This window comes from Mobula birostris, chromosome 18, assembly GCF_030028105.1.
Source record: "Mobula birostris isolate sMobBir1 chromosome 18, sMobBir1.hap1, whole genome shotgun sequence".
Classification (NCBI taxonomy): Eukaryota; Metazoa; Chordata; class Chondrichthyes; order Myliobatiformes; family Myliobatidae; genus Mobula; species Mobula birostris.
Window position 1 is genome coordinate 45,878,199 of NC_092387.1, and position 20,011 is coordinate 45,898,209.

General features: G+C 39.9%; 1 protein-coding gene across 2 annotated transcripts in view; it reads left to right on the top strand.

Annotated features, from left to right (window-relative positions):
- The window catches only part of macroh2a2 (macroH2A.2 histone), a 56,893-nt gene that overhangs the window by 6,585 nt on the left and 30,297 nt on the right, over positions 1–20,011 (top strand). For both annotated transcript variants that reach the window (XM_072282598.1, XM_072282600.1), the window contains exons 2-7: positions 4,779–4,988; positions 5,161–5,267; positions 6,722–6,934; positions 8,710–8,820; positions 10,513–10,612; positions 11,861–11,950. In XM_072282598.1, the coding sequence (XP_072138699.1) occupies positions 4,817–4,988; positions 5,161–5,267; positions 6,722–6,934; positions 8,710–8,820; positions 10,513–10,612; positions 11,861–11,950 (793 nt within the window). In that variant the 5' untranslated portion in view covers positions 4,779–4,816. The remainder of the gene's footprint in view (positions 1–4,778; positions 4,989–5,160; positions 5,268–6,721; positions 6,935–8,709; positions 8,821–10,512; positions 10,613–11,860; positions 11,951–20,011) is intronic.

Sequence of the window (20,011 nt, forward strand, 5' to 3'; positions counted from 1 at the left end):
TAGTATATGGTGGCATATATGTACGTTGATCATAAATTTACTTTGAAGTTTGAACATATATTCACCACAGACAACATAAACCAATGAGCCTGTTCCAGTGCTACACTGTTCTACTGTAAGGTGCAGACAGTATTATATCATCTGGGTTTCTGAGGCCCTTGCATGAACTTTACTAATTATTCTGACATTGAAAGAAGACCAATTGGGTTATTTAAGGCTCAGGTGAGAGGAACAACAAAATGACAAAGTTCATTTTTAAGTTAAATAAGGAAAGCGTTAATTCCTGCATTTATCAAAATAGGTTACCAATATATGCTTAAATATTGATACATAAGAGGAGAAGTAAATAAATAAAATTAGTTTACATGAAAAGGGGTCAATTTTAGACACCTTTTCAATTGTCTTTCAATAAAAATTCAGTGACTCTCAATAGAAATTGTCACTTTTTAAACCCTAGTGTAAGTAATGAGAGAAATCATAATGCAAAATAGTAAAACAGAAGAATACAATTTTCTATCTTTGCCTTGGAGAGAATAGCCTAGGAGTTGAATCCATTTGGATACATTATTTCTAGTGCAAACATACGAAACGGATTTTTGTTTGAAATGGTGTTCAGATTGTGCTAGTGATCATTTCCAGGGATATTTGTATCCATCTGTATGCATTTCATCTCAACATGGATGATGTTTCACTTTGTCATTCACACTTAATGGTATCACAAGCTGTGTAGTTTCCAACATTGTCAACCAAAGTTGGAGCTTTTGTGTGCAACCTGTGAACTTCATGAACTCTCAAAAAAAAAGCCTAGCATCCCATATAAGAATCAGCACTTGAAGCTGCTTCACTGTGACATCACTGCCTTGTGCGCGTGCGCACACACGCACACTCTCTGCCATTGTGAGTTTTCAATGATCAGGATTGTGTGAACATGTGTTGTCTCTTGTCTGTTCACATGTTTTGTTTTGCAAAAATTATTTGCATTGAGTAAGCACAGCTTGGTTGGTCGGCCCACCTCAGAATTTATGAGTTGTTCCTGGCATATGACTCACCTGGATCAAACTACTCCACAGGAGGGGTTTTAAGCCTATTCGGTGATTACTACATTTATTATCATCTCCATGGGACCTTTCTCTAGCTGTTCTGTGACTGCTATATGGAGTGTCATTTAAGTTCTGACATACTTGAAGTCCTGTTTCTAGGCAAAACAAAAATCATTTCAGAAGGATCTAATAAGAGTGAAGCACTTAAAACTAATATCTTCAAGAATCTTCAAAAAAAAATAATTAAATCCCCGTCCATGTGCCCCAAAGCACAGCATGAGTGCATTTGTTTTGACCTTTCAGAACTCCTTGTATTCCATAATAGTTCTACTTGGGAAGCAGCAAATGAGATCCAACTGCTTAAGAAAACAAATCTTGAGAATGATTGGCCGGCTAACCTGATAAGGATATATCAGGACATTTAGAATATCCTGGGTTGGTAATGTCAACACTTCAATGAAAGGCCATTGACACTTTTTTAAATGATGTAACTAATAAGATGGATAGAGAGGAACTAGTGGATGACGCTACTTGATGTGATACTTCAATCAAAGTTACTGAGGTTGGTAGTGAAATTGTGGAGTGAAATTCTGTTAATGGAGTAGAACTAAATGGGCTATTTTCGGGGTTCAGCACTCTGGTTAGTATTTAAAACCTTAACTTTGGAAGATTGAGTATAATGTATCCCAGTGGTCCCCAACCTCCGGGCCGCAAAGCATGTGCTACCGGGCCGCGAGGAAACGATATGAGTCAGCTACACCTTTCCTCATTCCCTGTCACGCACTGTTGAACTTGGAACATAGGGTTGCCAGCTGTCCTGTATTTGCTGGGACATCCCGTATATTGGGCTAAAATACTTTCTCCCATACAGGACTGCCCTTGTCCCATATTTCCCCCGCTAAGGTAGAGCATTCCTGTGAAACCTTTCATGCTGAAATGGCGTGAAGCGAAGAAGCAGTTACCATTAATTTATATGGGAAAAATTTTTGAGCGTTCCCAGACCCAAAAAATAACCTACCAAATCATACCAAATAACACACAAAACCTAAAATAACACTAACATATAGTAAAAGCAGGAATGATATGATCAATACACAGCCTGTAAAAAGTAGAAATAATGTATATACAGTATAGTCGGGAAGATTAAGCCAAAACTGACCTGTGGAAAAAAAATCGGCACACATGTGCACAGAGGTGCCCGTGCAAGGCTTCATGGTCATGGTAGTCTTTCTCGGGGTAAGCCCAAGTGTCCCGTATTTGACTGCTACTTTTGTCCCTTATTTGGGAGTGATAAAGTTGGCAACCCTAACTGTAAGAGACATGTTGAGATGAGTTGAACCCTACTTGAACACCCCCCCCCCCCCCCCCCAGTTGGCCGGTCCGCAAGAATATTGACAATATTAAACTGGGCCGCAGTGCAAAAAAAGGTTGGGGACCCCTGATGTATCCCATGTTTACTCATAACTCATTACTGAGAAAGTGAACAGCAATTGTAACATACATAAGCTTCAAAGGGATATAGATAAGGTCATACAGGTGGGAAACAAGTGTGAAATTGCCTTCTGTAGTAGAAAAAGTTGAAACATAAAATACTTCTATAAACTGAAATAAAACAAAGTGCTAGAAAAATGTTTTACACTGCTGCATGACCTATTGAGTGCTTCCATGTTTTTCCTGTTTATATTTCACATTCTCTTATAGACGATATCCTTCTGTACAACTCAAAAATTAACATGCTGGTTCAATAGCACTTCTGGGGGGCGGGGGGGGTGTGAAGTTTTGTCCTACAGAAATACGGAAGATTTATTAGGGTGATAATAAAGTTCAGACCAGTCAAGATAGACTGAATTGGCAAAGGCTCTCAAGATTATCCTGTGACAACCTAATAAGACATAACAAAAATAAGTGGGTTTCACAGGGTAGCAGTGGAAAAAGTCCTTTCACCTACTGGGGAAGCCAGAGCTTGATTCAGACATAATAGGGAATTAAGCGGGGGAAAGAAGTGTGCTTTTTTAATATATATAATGTGGGTTAGTGAGAAGTGCATTTAAGTAAGTTTGATGAAGATGAAATGGTGAAACAAAGGATCCTGTAGTTAAAGGATGAGAGGATTGTGTGAAGCATAAACATTAGCATGGCCTGTTTGGGCCAAGTGGCTTTACTGACTGCAAATACTATGTTAATTGGGAAATTACGTAACCAGTTATATATGAATCTATGAATGCCCTGGGCATTGACATGTTTAACCATGGTAGTATGTAAAATAAGTAAACTTCAAAATAATTTCACTAATCATCTTGTTGTTGATTGTCTTATTTTCTTATGTTTTTAAGGAAAATGGGTTAAAATGTAAAGCAATGATCTTAGTAGAGAATACAATAATGGTAACCATTCATGACTGGATTCTTCAGCCACTTACAGTTTGTAATTTTGAAATTTCTTGATATTTTGTTTTCCTATAGCCAGACTTGTCTGAGTATTCATACTACACACATCAAAGTTGCTGGTGAACGCAGCAGGCCAGGCAGCACCTCTAGGAAGAGGTACAGTCAACGTTTCAGGCGAAGACCCTTGAAACATCGACTGTACCTCTTCCTAGAGATGCTGCCTGGCCTGCTGCGTTCACCAGCAACTTTGATGTATGTTGCTTGAATTTCCAGCATCTGCAGAATTCCTGTTGCCTGAGTATTCATACTTTCATTTTTATTGAATGTATACTTGGAGTTTTACTTGTATTTCAAGTGACTGCTTTTCTCCTTTCTCTAACGATTCAAACTAATGTTTAAAGTCTGGAGATTCAAAATGCTACAGAACTGTAAAGACCTGCAGTTCTGAAGTACTAATGCCACATATTGGTCCCAGTATTTTAAAATAGGTATTTTAAAACTGTGGGTGATGGATAAGTATTGCTTTTCACCATTTCTCTAAAATTACTGTCAAATTAGCTATCTCTTGCTTCGCCTTTTTTTTTGATATATGAACTGAACTGCTCAGCTTCTTACTTATTCCAATTACAGTCGTCCCTCGGTATCCGCGGGGGATTGGTTCCAGGACCCCCCCCCCCGCGAATAGCAAAATCCGCGGATGCTCAAGTCCCTTATATAAAATGGCGCAGTATTTGCATATGACCTACACATATCCTCCCGTATACTTTAAATCATCTCTAGATTACTTATAATACCTAATACAATGTAAATGCTATGTAAATAGTTGTTATACTGTATTGTTTAAGGAATAATGACAAAAGTCTGTACATGTTCAGTACAGATGCAACCATCGTAGCTCTTCTGGGAATGCTGATGCTGATTCTCCCGTGATCTGTAAGTTCTTGAGGCTGTAGCGCTTCACATAGCTAGCCAGCCATCCCTTCAAAGTTTTGCTTTTTGGAACTTCCTGGAATTTTTTTTTCGCATATTTTCGATCCGCAGTTGGTTGATCCGCGGATGCAGAACCCACGGATATGGAGGGCCGACTGTATTGCTATTTAACTTTAATTTTGATAAACTTGATTGGAATGGTTAAATTTGTTTGATAGTGTTAGAAGGAATTTAATTTTTGACACAAGTCATGCACATTAAACTTTTAAAGTGTTGAATTAATTCAAATACACAAACATTTGCAGAAAATGAGGGGGGAAAAGGGGGAGAGTGTGATGAAATCTGGTATGTCCTAGATGACCCAAATATCTTGCTATGCTGCAAGATCCAGTGTCTAAGTGACTGATTATTGTGTTTTCAGATCTACAGGTGGTATTTTACTAACCCACAAATTGCAAGATGTCAGCTCGAAGTGGAAAAAAGAAACTCTCCAAGTTATCACGCTCAGCCAGAGCAGGAGTCATTTTTCCCGTTGGCAGAATGATGCGTTATTTGCGGAAAGGAACATTTAAATACCGTATCGGGATGGGAGCACCTGTTTACCTGGCAGCAGTCATAGAGTACCTGGCAGGTAAAAATATATAGTTTGGAGCATAAAGACAAGTTAGTTGATAGTTTAAAAGCTAAACATTTTATAAGGAAATGAATTGATCTGCCTGTTTTGGGATATATTACTTTGACTCTTCGAGCAAATTTTTAATATAGTTTTAACCTAATCATTTTAACATTTGTACTTGATGCAGCTGAAATTTTGGAACTGGCTGGCAATGCAGCCAGAGATAATAAGAAGAGTAGAATAACTCCAAGGCACATTCTGTTGGCAGTAGCAAATGATGAAGAACTAAATCAGGTAAAGCTGGTGTTAATTATATTGATCTATTTGAAATTTAATGTTTTATTTTTGCATGTGGAATCTTTAACTTTCAAATGTAAAAATCTATTGGATACCAGCAGAGCATTCCCAGCAGACCTGTTACTCCTTTCTTCTCCTGTAGCAACCCCTGCTCTCTCCCTCCACATATTTTTGACTCTTGTCATTATCTGTGCTGGGTTAATTTTACGGGAGCCAATTAATTACCAGCCCATGTTTGGGATGTAGGGGTAAGCTGGACAATTCCCATCTGGTCAAACAGACCACATCATAGGTTGGATCAGAGTGTGTTGTATGAAAATCAAAAAAAAAATTACAGATGCTACAAGTTTGAAATAAAGTTCAAAACACTGAACTGGTTTGACAGCATCTGTGGAAAGAGAAGCTTTTAACGTTATAGGTTCTTCATTAGAAGGGCCTTCATGAGAATTATGTGTGCATGAAATGTTTCTGTGCTGTGTGATTCTACAAGGATTTTGAAAATAAAAAAGAGCAGAAATTGAGCAGGTATGAAGGACACCTACTGGTTATACTGATTTCTGGCAGGTTCTGTGATGTATGTATCTAGACTTGAACTGAAAAGTGCAATTTAATCGTGCCATATACTGAAAAATCGTCCTGAGGGTTGCCACAGGTCAAAGGCAGACATATCTGCTCCTTTCATGAAGGGCTCTTGTATATTCAGACAGATATTGAAGGGATGTACTGTTGAGTGTAATTTTTTTTAAAAATAATCCATCAATGCAGCTTACAAATCAAGATCATTTTGATTCCATTTCCCTAACGAATTTGAATTTGTGGCCAGTTCTGCATTTTTGGATATGCTTCTTTTTCTTTCAATGTATGTAAAAGATCCCTGACACCTGTGTTTTATGCATTCCTGCATCTGTGAACATTGTTAGTAGTGGAAAACTAATTAATTAATTACAGAGTAACCTAATGCATTTCTAACTATCAAGCAGTCATTTCAATTTTTTAAAGCTATTTGTATACCTTTTCCTTTTTCAAATTTATATGCAGTCGCAACAAGAAATATTGTAGTTTCTCCTGAACATGTGTACCATTACTAACAAAACTGATGGTTGATGTATTAAATGTGTAATTACTGACATTTCTGCAAACTGGAATTTACATGAATAAATTGGCTATATTGGAGAAACTAGAGAATACAATAATGTGTTGGAAATCTTAGATACACTACCCTTTTCATTTAATAAAGTTGCATCTAATTTTGTGCATTGAATCATCTAATTAAGTAGACAAATCAATTATTCCATTCATTGGAGCATCTTCCCATGAAGTGTTCCATTTGTATAGAGGAACCAAAAATTGACTGTCCCTTATTTAGAAACTTACTAGTTAGAGATGTAGTTTGCAAGAACAAGAATGTTTTGAAAAGCTATGCATATGCACTCTTACTCTTGTGCCTCTAGTTACTAAGGGGAGTAACTATTGCGAGTGGTGGTGTGCTGCCCCGAATTCATCCTGAGCTACTGGCAAAGAAACGTGGTGCCAGAAGTAAAGTGGAAACAATTCTTTCTACACCATCAGAAAAGAAGGCAAAGAAAGCAAAGCCATCTCCAATCAAAAAATCTGCCAAGAAATCAGCTATCAAAAAGGCTGCAAAATCCAAATCAGCCAGAAAGGTATGTTTCGAGCATCAAGTTTCTGATCTCTTGTGGGAGGTGCACTTATTGTACTACAGTGTTTGATCTTAGCCAGTTATTATTTCTAGAAGCGTTAATTCCATCTTCTGTGGCGCTGGTAAAACTGTTTGGCAATCCAGCAATTTGGATATTCTGATGTTTTAACATCTGGCTCAGCAGTATTTGCAATATTCCCTACCCCTCACTGGGGGCCTGTTCCCTCCTTTCCCTTCCTACTGTCGTGAATCTGTCCTTGCATGCCCAGCTCGCCAGGGCTCTGGTTTCCACATTCCCTTTAAACTCGTTTGCCTTCACTGCAAAATGTATTGCAATACTGTAACATCTTTTAGAAAGTGTATTAGATTGGGAAATTAATAGAAATTATATCTAGAGATCGAAGCCCCATGTGCCACCTAGGCACTAAGGGTTCAGACAACGACAATATCTAGAGATCCAGAAAATCTGGTATGTAACTGCTAAAGTCCCAATTATGTCACATTATAGGAATTTTGCAAAACCAAATGTAAGTAACAGATATACCCCAGTTTAAATTCTGCATTTTACTTTTTATTTTCAGGTCTGATATTCCACATCCCTTATCAAAACAGTGAGGAGCTAAAGTGATATTACAGAAAAAAAAACTAATTTGGTAAAAGTATTGTTGATTTAACTTTTAGAATATATAATCAAGATTTAAAAATGCACACATATGGAAGTGTAGGTTACTGGCTAAATTAATTTGGATGTTTACAATGTCTTTTAAAATCTCATCCTCAAATATTGAATAATTGAGCAGCTTACATACTACTGTAGGTTAAAATCCTGCAATGTTACTGTTTAAAAATGGGAAATTTTAACATGGGCCAAGAAATGAGTGCACCGGGTTTGTAAACTTGATTTGGGTTTTAGTCACAACAGTTCCAATTTTGGAGGTTATTGTTAGACAATTTATGACCAAGATGCTGCTTGTTTTTTCTAAATTACAATTGAGATATTTTGAGTTTAGTAGCTTGTACATTAGTGAAGAGAAATTTCACAGTTGGTTTTCCATACCTTGTTTCAGTCATGACATTATTTTTCTGAAATTGGTATCAAATAAACAAAGGAGAGAAGGAAAGCCAAGTTGTGGGGAATTGGATGTCATTGGAGCAAGATTAGTGGACCTGAGATGGGACCATGGGATAGTGTGAACCTGAAGATGGAATTGCTTGAATATACTTCTTTATGACCTAATTTCTCAAGTGATGATCCAAAAGTGATGATTTAGTATTGACGCCTGAAAGTGAAATCATATCATTCAACCAGTGCAATTTTACCCCTGGAAGTGCTGTTTGCTTAGATTTCTAGAGGGCACAATTCTTCTCAAAATTCATGAAAATATTCTGCTCTTAAAATAACTTTTTTCCATAAAATGTAATAATGTTGTACACACTAATTTTCTGCCTGGATTAAAATTAAATACTAACAAATAGAAAGCCAGTGATTTAATCTCAGCAGAATAGAACGTCTGTAACCCGTCAGAAGTTTATAGTTTCTATTACCAAATACTGTATATTATTCTGTACAGAAGTTAGCAGATCATATAAATAGTAAGAAAAATGAATATACTACCAAGGTCATTGTGTTCGGTGTTCTCATTGGTAATTCTGCTTTAGTGCAGAACAAAAGTAATGCCTTTTAATAGTGTTTGGTAATTTACTTGGGTCAGTATTAAGGAACAGTTTTGCATTATTGCAGCAATAAAGAAATGAAGCTTTCAATTATTTTTAAATCAGGGTAAACGAATAGTAAGCAGTAAGGAAGGAGCATCTAGTTCTACATCAGATGATGTACCCGGTGAAGGCTTCACAATTCTTTCAACAAAGAGCCTTTTCCTGGGGCAGAAGGTAAGAAGGTTATTTTTTAAATTCAAATTTGTATTTAAATTCAAACCTCTAGGTTACATGGAATTGTGAACTGCACAACATATCAGCAAAACTCTATAACTTATTATAGTTGTGTGTTGATTTGGCATAATATGTTCCAGCTGAATTTAATTGCAATTTTTCAAAGTATAAATTTTTTTAAAAAGCTGTGAATGTGGGTTATGAGGAGCATTCAGAGAGGTTGCAAGTTAAATTACTGGGCAAATACGTAGCAGGTGCATTACTTAAATGAGACATGTCAATGTACAAAGTGATCTGAGTGTCTTTATATCTGGTCTCTAATAGCAAACATGTAAGGAGTTAAAAAAGGTAATTGGCATATCTGATTTTGTAACAAAAGCTGTGTGTCTAGGAGTAAGGATATCTTGCTACATTTATAAGGGCTTTGGTGAGATCACAACTGGACTATCGTATGCAGCTTGAGTCTTAGCAAAAGATAGATTTGCACAGATAATGTTCACTAGACTATTTTTGAGATGGTAGGACTGTCACGTGAGAGATTGGATTGATTAGATTAGATTATGAGGACACTCAGTCCTCGTTTATTGTCATTTAGAAATGCATGCATTAAAAAATGATAGTGTTCCTCCAGTATGATATCACAGAAACACAGGACAGAATAAGACTAAAACTGACAAAAACCACATAGTTATAGCATATAGTTACAACAGTGCAAAGCAATACCATAATTTGATAAGAGCAGACTATGGGCACGGTAAAAAAAAATCTCAAAGTCCCAATAGCCCCAACATCTCACGCAGACGGTAGAAGAGAGAAACTCTCCCTGCCATGAGCATCCAGCGCCATAAACTTGCTGATGCAGCATCCTGGAAGCACCCGACCACAGCCGACTCTGAGTCCGTCCGAGAACTTCGAGCCTCCAACCAGCCCTCCGTCACCGAGCACCATCTCTGCCGAGCGCTTTGACCTTGCCCCGGCCGCCGAGCAACAAGCAAAGCCGAGGATTCGGGGCCTTCCCCTCTGGAGATTTCGGATCACACAGTAGTAGCGGCAGTGAAACAGGCATTTCAGAAGTTTCACCAGATGTTCCTCCGTGCTCTCACGTCTGCCTCCATCACATCAGAATTGTGCATGGGGCACTACTTGACAAATAACAGATATTCCTCACCGGAGTGGCTGTACGTGCTGTGTCGCATCACCATCTTCTCCCCTCCCCACTCCAACATAGTCATTTATTCATTAGCGTTTAGAAGAATGAGAGAGGTAATATATATTTGAAAAGTATGATGGGACTTGAGAGGCTGTATACAAAAAGGATATTTCCTCCAGCTGGATTGAAGTTCCAGAATGAGGGGTATCATTCTCAAGATCTGGAATGTTAAATATGTCATGAAATTTCTCAGAAGCTGGTGAATTTTTGGAATTCTCTACCAGTGATTGCTGTGGTGGCCAAGGTGCAAAGCATTTCTGAGACTGAAATAGATTTGTAGTCATAGAACATCAATAAGTATGGGGAAAGAATGGCAGTATGGTATTGGTTGAGAAGATCAGCCATGATGTATTAAGTGGCAGAGCAGATTTGAATGGCAGCTTGCTCAATGTGTTTCTCCTGCTCCTGTTTTTCTAAATCAAACTATCCTGACCTGCTAATTTCTCTTAAAGTTAACTAAATGTTCTTTTTTTTTTTTTTAGCTGTCATTGACACAGAGTGAAATCAGTAACATTGGTTCAGTTAAGGTTGAGTGCATCATCAACCCGACAAATGCTGAAATAGACCTTAAAGAGGACATTGGTATGTGTTTTTCATTTTTTTTTTTGGTTCGAGTGGGCCTGCAATAGATTTCCATATACCAGAAGGAAGCTTTTTAATGACAATTAAGTCTGCTGGATGTGCTTCCATGAAATTAATAATATAAATTTGCTTGAAAATACTGAAATATAGAAGTGATTAACTTTGAGCTGAGTATATATTTAGATGCAATATGCACAAAATATTGGAGGAACTCAGCAAGTCAGGCAGCATTCTATGGATATTGCAGATATTGGATATAATTATGTGATTTATTATCAGCTCTAATGATGGTTTTAAAAAAATTATTCTCCCAAACACTAAGTTCACTTGACTATTAATATGCCAAATAAACCCTTCAAATATTAAAGAAAATGCATTGAAAAAATCAATGTTTTGGTTAGTTTTTTTAGGTAATTAAACATTTCTGGAAAGAGATGTATAGATTAGAAAGTACTTCTGTAGTATTCTCAGACTCGGGTTTATTATGACCGGCATGTGTTGTGAAATTTGTTAAACAGCAGCAGCAGTTCAATGCAATTCATAATGTAGAAGAAATAAATTAAAAAAAAGTAATAAATGAGTAAATGAATTACAGTATACATTGAAAGAACTAAAAATCGTGCAAAAAAACTGAAATGATGCATATTTTTAAAAAGTGAGGTAGTGTTCAAGGGTTCAATGTCCATTTAGGAATCGGATGGCAGAGGGGCAGAAGCTGTTCCTGAATCGCTGAGTGTGTGCCTTCAGGCTTCTGTATCTCCTACCTGATGGTAACAGTGAGAAAAGGGCATGCCCTGGGTGCTGGAGGTCCTTAATGGACACTGCCTCTTTTATCTGCGAAGCACTATAGCTCAAGTTCCAACTGTAAATCCCCTGCCTCTGATTTAATGTGTTTTGTTTTACAGTTTGCTTCATTTTACACCAAGTTTTTGGCCATTAAGCCTAGTATCTCCTTACTTAGCTCTGTCGTATTTGTTTTGCTTGACATCTTGTCAAGCAAAATTAAAGGTTGTTATATAAACCTTCCAAGAAAGATGGGAAAACATATTATTAAATCCTTTTATTGAAGAACTTTTAGAAAGTTGGCCTCATGTTCATTTGATACTTCGATTTAAGATGTAATGAGATTTTTATTATGATGCTCTGAAGTGGGCAACTGGAGTTGCTATTAGGTAGTTATGAATTTGACAACCTCAAGTAGATCTATCAATAGCGTTGGTCTCATCTAACCAGTAATTGTGATTTCAGGTAATGCGTTGGAAAAAGCAGGAGGAAAGGAATTTTTAGATGCTGTGAAAGAGCTCCGAAAATCTAATGGACCTTTGGAAGTAACTGGAGGTAAATAGTAATTTGTAACTTCTTTTTAAAACTATCTCCTATGCGGTTGATTGAACATAGAGAACATAGAACAGTACAGCACAATACAGGCCCTTTGGCCCACAATGTTGTGCTGACCCTTAAACCCTGCCTCCTATATAACCCCCCCCCACCTTAAATTCCTCCATATACTTGTCTAGTAGTCCCTTAACTTTCACTAATGTATCTGCCTCCACCACTGACTCAGGAAGTGCATTCCATGCACCAGCCACTCTCTGAGTAAAAAAACCTTCCTCTAGTATCCCCCTTGAACTTCCCATCCCTTAGCTTAAAGCCATGTTCTCTTGTATTGAGCAGTGGTACCCTAGGGAAGAGGCGCTGGCTGTCCACTCTACCTATTCCTCTTAATATCTTGTATACCTCTATCATGTCTCCTCTCCAAAGAGTAAAGCCCTAACTCCCTTAATCTCCGATCATAATGCATACTCCCTAAACCAGGCAGTATCCTGGTAAATCTCCTCTGTAACCTTTCCAATGCTTCCACATCCTTCCTATAGTGAGGCGACCAGAACTGGACACAGTACTTGGTTAGTAATGCTATCTAACTTCAATGAAGTTAGTTAGCTCTGCTTTTCCATGTGTGAAGAAAGTGCTTTCAGATATACCAAGATAGTTGAGATGAGTGAAATTATTAACACTTTGTTAAAATTGACACTAAATAAGTCTCATTTTACAAATGCTTCAATATTTCATGCAGAGTTAATTTTCTATTTTGCATCAGTTACCCACTTTGCAGAGGGGGAGATGGCAACAGTATGTAGAAATATCAAAGGCAGTGATTCTGTATTTTATAATTTAAAAGTAGAGTTCTGTGGTTACTCACACAAAATGCTGGAGGAGCTCAACAGGCCAGGCAACATCTGTGGATAAGAGTAAACAGTTAATGTTTTGGGTGAGACCCTACATCGGGAAGGGTCCTGATCAAGGGTCTCAGCCAGATATGTTGACTGTTCACTCTTTTCCATAGATGCTGCCTGGCCTGCTGAGTTTCTCCAGCATTTTGTGTGTATTACTTTGATGTCCAGCATCTGCAGATTTTCTCGCGTTCTATGATTACTGCATGTTTTTCTTGCTATGTGGTACTGTAGTGTTTTTCTGCAATTCATGGAACAGCATTGAATCTCAGGAGTACTTACTTGATGGATCTGATTTATCTATGAATTTTTTATTAGGTTAGTGGGAGCCTATCTAAATTTTAAGTTAATAGCATCAATTGAGGTTTGGTGCTTACTGAACTTGCAGTGTTCCTACTAGCAGTGTGGTTAAATGTTCTTGATTTGCTGTACCTCAGTATTATCCATGTTTCTTTGGGTGTTCTACTCATTTTTACATATGTGATGTTGCTCCTACCTTTCTGAACATTTTGACCAATATCCCTTAACCCAGTTTTTTTTTACCCAGGTTCTTTATACTTTCATGGCAAACAGTAGGACACAAGTCAGATTCTAACCTCATTTGCACATACATGCATGTATGCTTAATCATGTAATGCTTTGTATGCCTGGGCTGGATACGGGCATCTTTGCTCTTCACTAAGGTTTGTTCTCTGTCTTGGATTAGGCCTGTGCAATCCTTGTTCCGTCAGTCTGAGCCTTCAAAATAGGCTTTAACTGGCTGTGATCCTGGCCGGTTGCTTTTGATTTTTCTGGTTTGTTGTTGATGGTAAGGTATACCCCTGCTGTGATCTTCCAGAAACTTCCCTCAGCTTGATCAGTTGCAAGTCACTTGCAAAGGGTAGTAAGTTTAAGAGGTGCTGGAATTGGCTTCTTATACATACTCAAGTACAGTAGAATTTTGTTTGCCTTGGCTTTCCATTCTACTATAATGTACTGTTGTAATGAATTGATCTGTATGAATGATATGCAAGACAAGTTTTTCATTCTACCAGTACATAATTAAACCAATTTAATATAAAATTTGCATCATAACCTTGTTCTTAACAGTTCTTTTAAAAAAAAAAGGTTGACTTTTCAAACTTGAGGTGAGAATTATTGCTGTTGATATCAAGGCATGACTTAATTGTGCATGGCAAAATGGAGCAATAAAAAACTGAATTCAGTGGGAGTTTACAGAAAAGTTTTGCAAGCTGACATAATAATTGAATGGAATAGTCATAGTGTAGATTCATAGAACACTGCAGCACAAGCAGGCCCTTTGGCTCATCTAGTCTGTGCTGAAATATTATTCTGCCAATTCCATCAGTCTGTACCCAGACAATAGCCCTCCATACACCTTCCATGCATGTACCTCTCCAAATTTCTCCTAAATGTTGAAATCAAACTCAAGTACACCACACCACTTCCACTGGCAGTTTCTTCTGCATTCTGAACACAATGAGTAAAGAAGTTCTCTTCTCCCCCTCCCCCGCCCCATGTTTCCCTTAAAACATTTCACCATTTATCCCATGACCTCTTGTCTCTCCCAACCTCAGTGGGAAAAGTCTACTTGCATTTACTTTCTCTTGTATCACTCTTAATTTTGTATACCTCTATCAAATTTCTCCTCTTTCTCATAAGCTCCAGGGAATCTCTTTGATTCGGAGCAAGAAGGCTGCGAGTGAACGGCTGATTTTTCTGAGCGAAGGGAGTTTTTTTTACTACTCGGGGTAAAAGAGAGGCGAGATTGCGCAGGCGCGTGGCGTTCAGCCGGTAGAGTGTGAAAGGTTTAAAAAGGCAAGGAATCTTCAACAGTTTTTAATTTGGAGCAAGAAGGCTACAAGTGAACGGCTGATTTTTTTTTTGGAGCAAAGGAAGTTTTTTTACTACTTGGGGTAAAAGAGAGGCAGGACTGCGCAGGTGCGTGACATCAGCCAGTACAGCGCGAAAGGTTTAAAGAAGACCGCCGTATCTAGCGGGCAGCAGAGTGATAGGGCTTTGGCTCAACGGGATTAGGTGGTAACAGGACGAGGCGAGGTAGGTTTACCTGTGTTAATTGCGGAAAGGAAGTAGTATGCGTGTGAGGCCAGTTTTCTGTGTTCGGTGTCAGATGTGGGAGGTCCTGGAGTCTCCCAGCCTCCCACACAGACATATCTGCACCAGGTGTGTCGAGCTGCAGCTCCTAAGGGACCGAGTTAGGAAACTGGAAATGCAGCTCGATGACCTTCGCCCGCTCAGGGAGAGTGAGGAGGTGATAGAAAGGAGTTATAGGTAGGTGGTCACACCAGGGCCATGGGAGACAGACAAGTGGGTCACAGTCAGAAGGGAGAAGGGGAAGAGTCAGGTACTAGAGAGTACCCCTGTGGCTGTACCCCTTGACAATAAGTACTCCTGTTTGAGTACTGTTGGGAGGGACAGCCTACCTGGGGGAAGCGACAGTGGCCGTGCCTCTAGCACAGACTCTGGCCCTCTGGCTCAGAAGGGTAGGGAAAGGGAAAGGAAGGCAGTAGTGATAGGGGACTCTATAGTTAGGGGGTCAGACAGGCGATTCTGTGGACGCAGGAAAGAAACTCGCATGGTAGTTTGCCTCCCAGGTGCCAGGGTCCGGGATGTTTCAGATCACGTCCAAGATATCCTGCAGTGGGAGGGATAACAGCCAGAGGTCGTGGTACCAATGACGTAGGTAGGAAAAGGGAAGAGGTCCTGAAAAAAGACTACAGGGAGTTGGGAAGGAAGTTGAGAAATAGGACCACAAAGGTAATAATCTCGGGATTATTGCCTTGTGCCACGCGACAATGAGAATGGGAATACAGGTGTCCCCCGTTTTTTGAACATTGGCTTTACGACACCTCGCTATTACAAAAGACCTACATTCGTTACCTGTTTTCGCTAACAGAAGGTATTTTCATTGTTACAAAAAAAGGCGGCGTGCACCTGAACAGCCAAGCTCCTCCCCCGGAACTGCATTCTACCCGGCATTGCTTAAACACATGCTTTATCTCGATTTTTTTTTTTTTTTGTGCATTCGTTAGCAAGATGAGTTCTAAGGTATTGAAAAAGCCTAAAAGAGCTCGTAAGGGTGTTACACAGAGTAAAACTAGACATAATTAAGTGTTTCGATCGTGGTGAACGAAGTAAGGACATTGTCTGCGCGTTGAATTTGCCTGCGCCCACCATTCGCACTACTTATACGCAGAGAGAAAGAATTTAGAAAGCTGCCGATGTTACTGTTGGTTCTGCTTGTAGCAAAGTGGTCTCTCTTAGTCGGTATCCAATAATGGATAAAATGGAAAGTCTATTGCTTGAGTGGATTGATGGGTATACAAAGCGTGGTGTTCCGTTAAGTTTTCTTATACTTAAGGAGAAATCAGTCAGTCTTTTTAATAAGCTGAAACAGAAAGCACTGGACGATGGTGATAAAAGTGTTGCAAAAGTGGAATTTAAAGGTAGTCATGGGTGGTTTGATCAGTTTCTGAGGTGAGGGCAGCTTCATAGTTTAAGCAGTGGTCCCCAACTGCTGCGGGCTAATAACGGGCCACAAAGAATGCAGTGGTAGCCAGGACGCACCCAGCACATCTTTGAGAAAAAAGCCAAAATAAACAAGCTAATTAATTAGGTGACGCACGGCACATAAATGTCGGCCCAGATCAGAGGCGATTGCTGATTGCATCAGGTGGTTATTCTTATAAGCAAGTGCTTAACTGTGAAGAAACTGCAATTTATTGGAGTCTTGCTGATTCCGGGAAGTAAAACTACACTGTACATACATTATTTTTATGTGTTATTTGGTATGATTTGGCAGCTTCATAGCTTAAAGGTTACTGGAGAGAGTGTTTTCGTCGTGAGCACTTGCGCTGTCTTTCTGCCGAAAGCGCTTCCGCGAGATTTTCGCTGTGCTAGACAGTGCTGCAGAAAAGTATTTCTACTTTACATAGGCTGTGTATTTATCATATCATTCCTGCTTTTACTATATGTTACTGTTATTTTAGGTTTTATGTGTTATTTGGCATGATTATGTAGGTTATTTTTTGGGTCTGGGAACGCTCAAATTTTTTCCCCATATTAATAAATGGTAATTGCTTATTCACTTTACAACATTCCGGCTTACGAACGGTTTCATAGGAACGCTCTACCTTCGGATAGCAGGGGAAACCTGTAGAATGAGGTAGAGGATAAATGCGTGGCTGAGGGATTGGAGCCAGGGGGCAGGGATTCAGATTTCTGGATCATTGGGACCTCTTTTGGGGCAGGTGTGACCTGTACAAAAAGGATGGGTTGCACTTGAATCCCAGGGGTCCAATATCCTGGTGGGAAGGTTTGCTAAGGCTACTGGGGAGAGTTTAAACTGGAATTGTTGGTGGGTGGGAACCAAACTGAAGGGACTGGGGAAAGGGAGGTTGACTCACAAATAGAGAAAGCCTCTAAACAGTGCGAGAGGGAGGATAGGCAGGTGATAAAGAAGGGACACGCTCAGACCAAAGGTTTGAGATGTGTTTATTTCAACGCAAAGAGTGTTGTGAACAAAGCAGATGAGCTTAGAGCATGGATCAGTACTTGGAGATATGATGTGGTCGCCATTACAGAGACTTGGATGGCTCAGGGACAGGAATGGTGACTTCAAGTGCCGGGTTTTGGATGTTTCAGAAAGGACAGGGAGGGAGGCAAAAGAGGGGGTCGTGGCACTGTTGATCAGAGGTAGTGTCACAGTTGCAGAAAAGGTGGACGCCATGGAGGGATTGGCTACGGAGTCTCTGTGGGTGGAGGTTAGGAACAAGAAGGGGGTCAATAACTTTACTGGGTGTTTTTTATAGGCCGCCCAATAGTAACAGAGGTAGCGAGGAACAGATAGGGAAACAGATCCTGGAAAGGTGTAATAATAACAGAGTTGTCATGATGGGAGATTTTAATTTCTGAAGTATCTATTGGCATCTCCCTGGAGCAAGGGGTTTAGATGGGGTGGAGTTTGTTAGGTGTGTTCAGGAAGGTTTCTTGATACAATATGTAGATAAGCCTACAAGAGGAGAAGCTGTACTTGTTTTGGTATTGGGAAATGAACCTGGTCAGGTGTCAGATCTCTCAGTGGGAGAGTATTTTGGAGATAGTTATCACAATTCTATTTCCTTTACAATAACATTGGAGGGAGGTAAGAACAGACAAGTTAGAAAAACATTTAATTGGAGTAAAGAGAATTATGAAGCTATCAGGCGGGAAATTGGAGGCTTAAATTGGAAACACATGTTCTCAGGGAAAAGTACAGGAAGAAATGTGGCAAATGTTCAAGGGATATTCGTGTGGAGTTCTGCATAGGTATGTTCCAATGACACAAACCAGGACAGTAAGAAATGGAGAACAAGTTAAGTGTTGCCGATGCAGCAAACTCTTTCTCTCACCACGCACATATATATATACATACACACACACACACACACACACACACACACACACACACACACACACACACACACACACACACACACACCCCCCCCCCCGGTGAATCCAGAGCAATGGGCGCCAGGGACCAGATACAGTTTTGTACCAGCGGCTGTTGCGGGAGTTGCTGGTCGGTATTGAACTCAAAGTAGGACTGCCTTGGAGACCCCAGTTCCAGATTTTTCCTCAGGGTTTGCTCCTGAATGAGTGGTTATAGCCGCAAGCAAGCGGAGGTTTGATCAGAGTTTTCCTTCTAGGGGAGATGCCAAACACAGTTGGTGAACCCCATCACCCCATCTGCCTGAAGAAAGTGGCAACAGAAGTCATGATAATGCATATTGACATACTTGCTGTCATCAGAGGGGTATTGAGTATAAAAGTTGGCAAGTCATGCTGCATCTGTTTCGAACTTTTTGTTCAGACACATTTGGAGTATCATATACCATTTTGAGTGCTATACAATAAAAAGAATGTGGCGTCATTGGAGAGGGTGCAGAAGAGGTTCACCAGGATGTTGCCCAGATTAGAGAGTACTAGCTATACAGAGAGATTGGCCAAACTTGAATTGTTTCCTGTGGGATATCAGAGACTGAGGGAAGTATATAAAGTTATGAGAGAAGTTGGTAGTTGATTGTCAGAGGCTTCATCTTGGGGGGATGTCAAAAACTAGAGAGCATAGGTTTAAGGTGAGGGGGGAGATGTGCAAAACATTTTTTTAAACATAAGAGTGTCTCTGGAATGTCCTGTCAGGGAAGGTGGTAGAAACCGATCCGATAACATAACAAATAAGGATTTAGACAACTGAACAGGTAGGGAATGAAATGACATGGGCCATTTGCAAGCAGATCAGATTATTTAGATTGAGCGTGGTGGTAGTCTGAGACATATGTTCCTGTACTATTCTATTTTCTACAAAATGACACTCCCAACCAATTTCCAAAGCTTGTTCAACAGTAATCCATAAGCTCTAGGGGGCCAGGCAACACAATTGCTTGCAAATTCCTCTCCAAGCCACATTAAATCTTTACTTGGAAATTGGTGCTGCTCCTTTCCTCTCCATTATGACCATGAAACCACAAGACATAGGAGTAGAATTAAGCCATTCATTCCATCGAGTCTGTTCCGCCATTCCATCATGGCTGATTCCAGACCCCACTCAACCCCATACACCTGCCTTCTCACCATAACCTTTGATGCCCTGACTGATCAGGACACTTATCAACTTACTCCTTAAACATTCCCACGGACTTTGCCTCCATTGCAGTCTGTGGAATGAAAAGCCTCATCCTGAGAGCAGATGCGGCGGAGACGGAGGAATTGCGAGAAGGGGATGGCGTTTTTGCAAGAGACAGAGTGAGAAGAGGAATAGTCTCGCATCTGCTCTCAGGGTGAGGCTTTTCATTCTAGGACGAGGGAGATGTCTTCCTTTTTTAAAGAAAGGGGCTTCCCTTCCTCCACTATCAACTCTGCTCTTAAACATATCTCCCCCATTTCACGTACATCTGCTCTCACTCCATCCTCCCGCCACCCCACTAGGAATAGGGTTCCCCTGGTCCTCACCTACCACCCCACCAGCCTCCGGGTCCAACATATTATTCTCCATAACTTCCACCACCTCCAACAGGATCCCACCACTAAGCACATCTTTCCCTCCCTTCCCCCCCCCCCCCCGCATTCCACAGGGATCGCTTCCTACGCAACTCCCTTGTCCATTCGT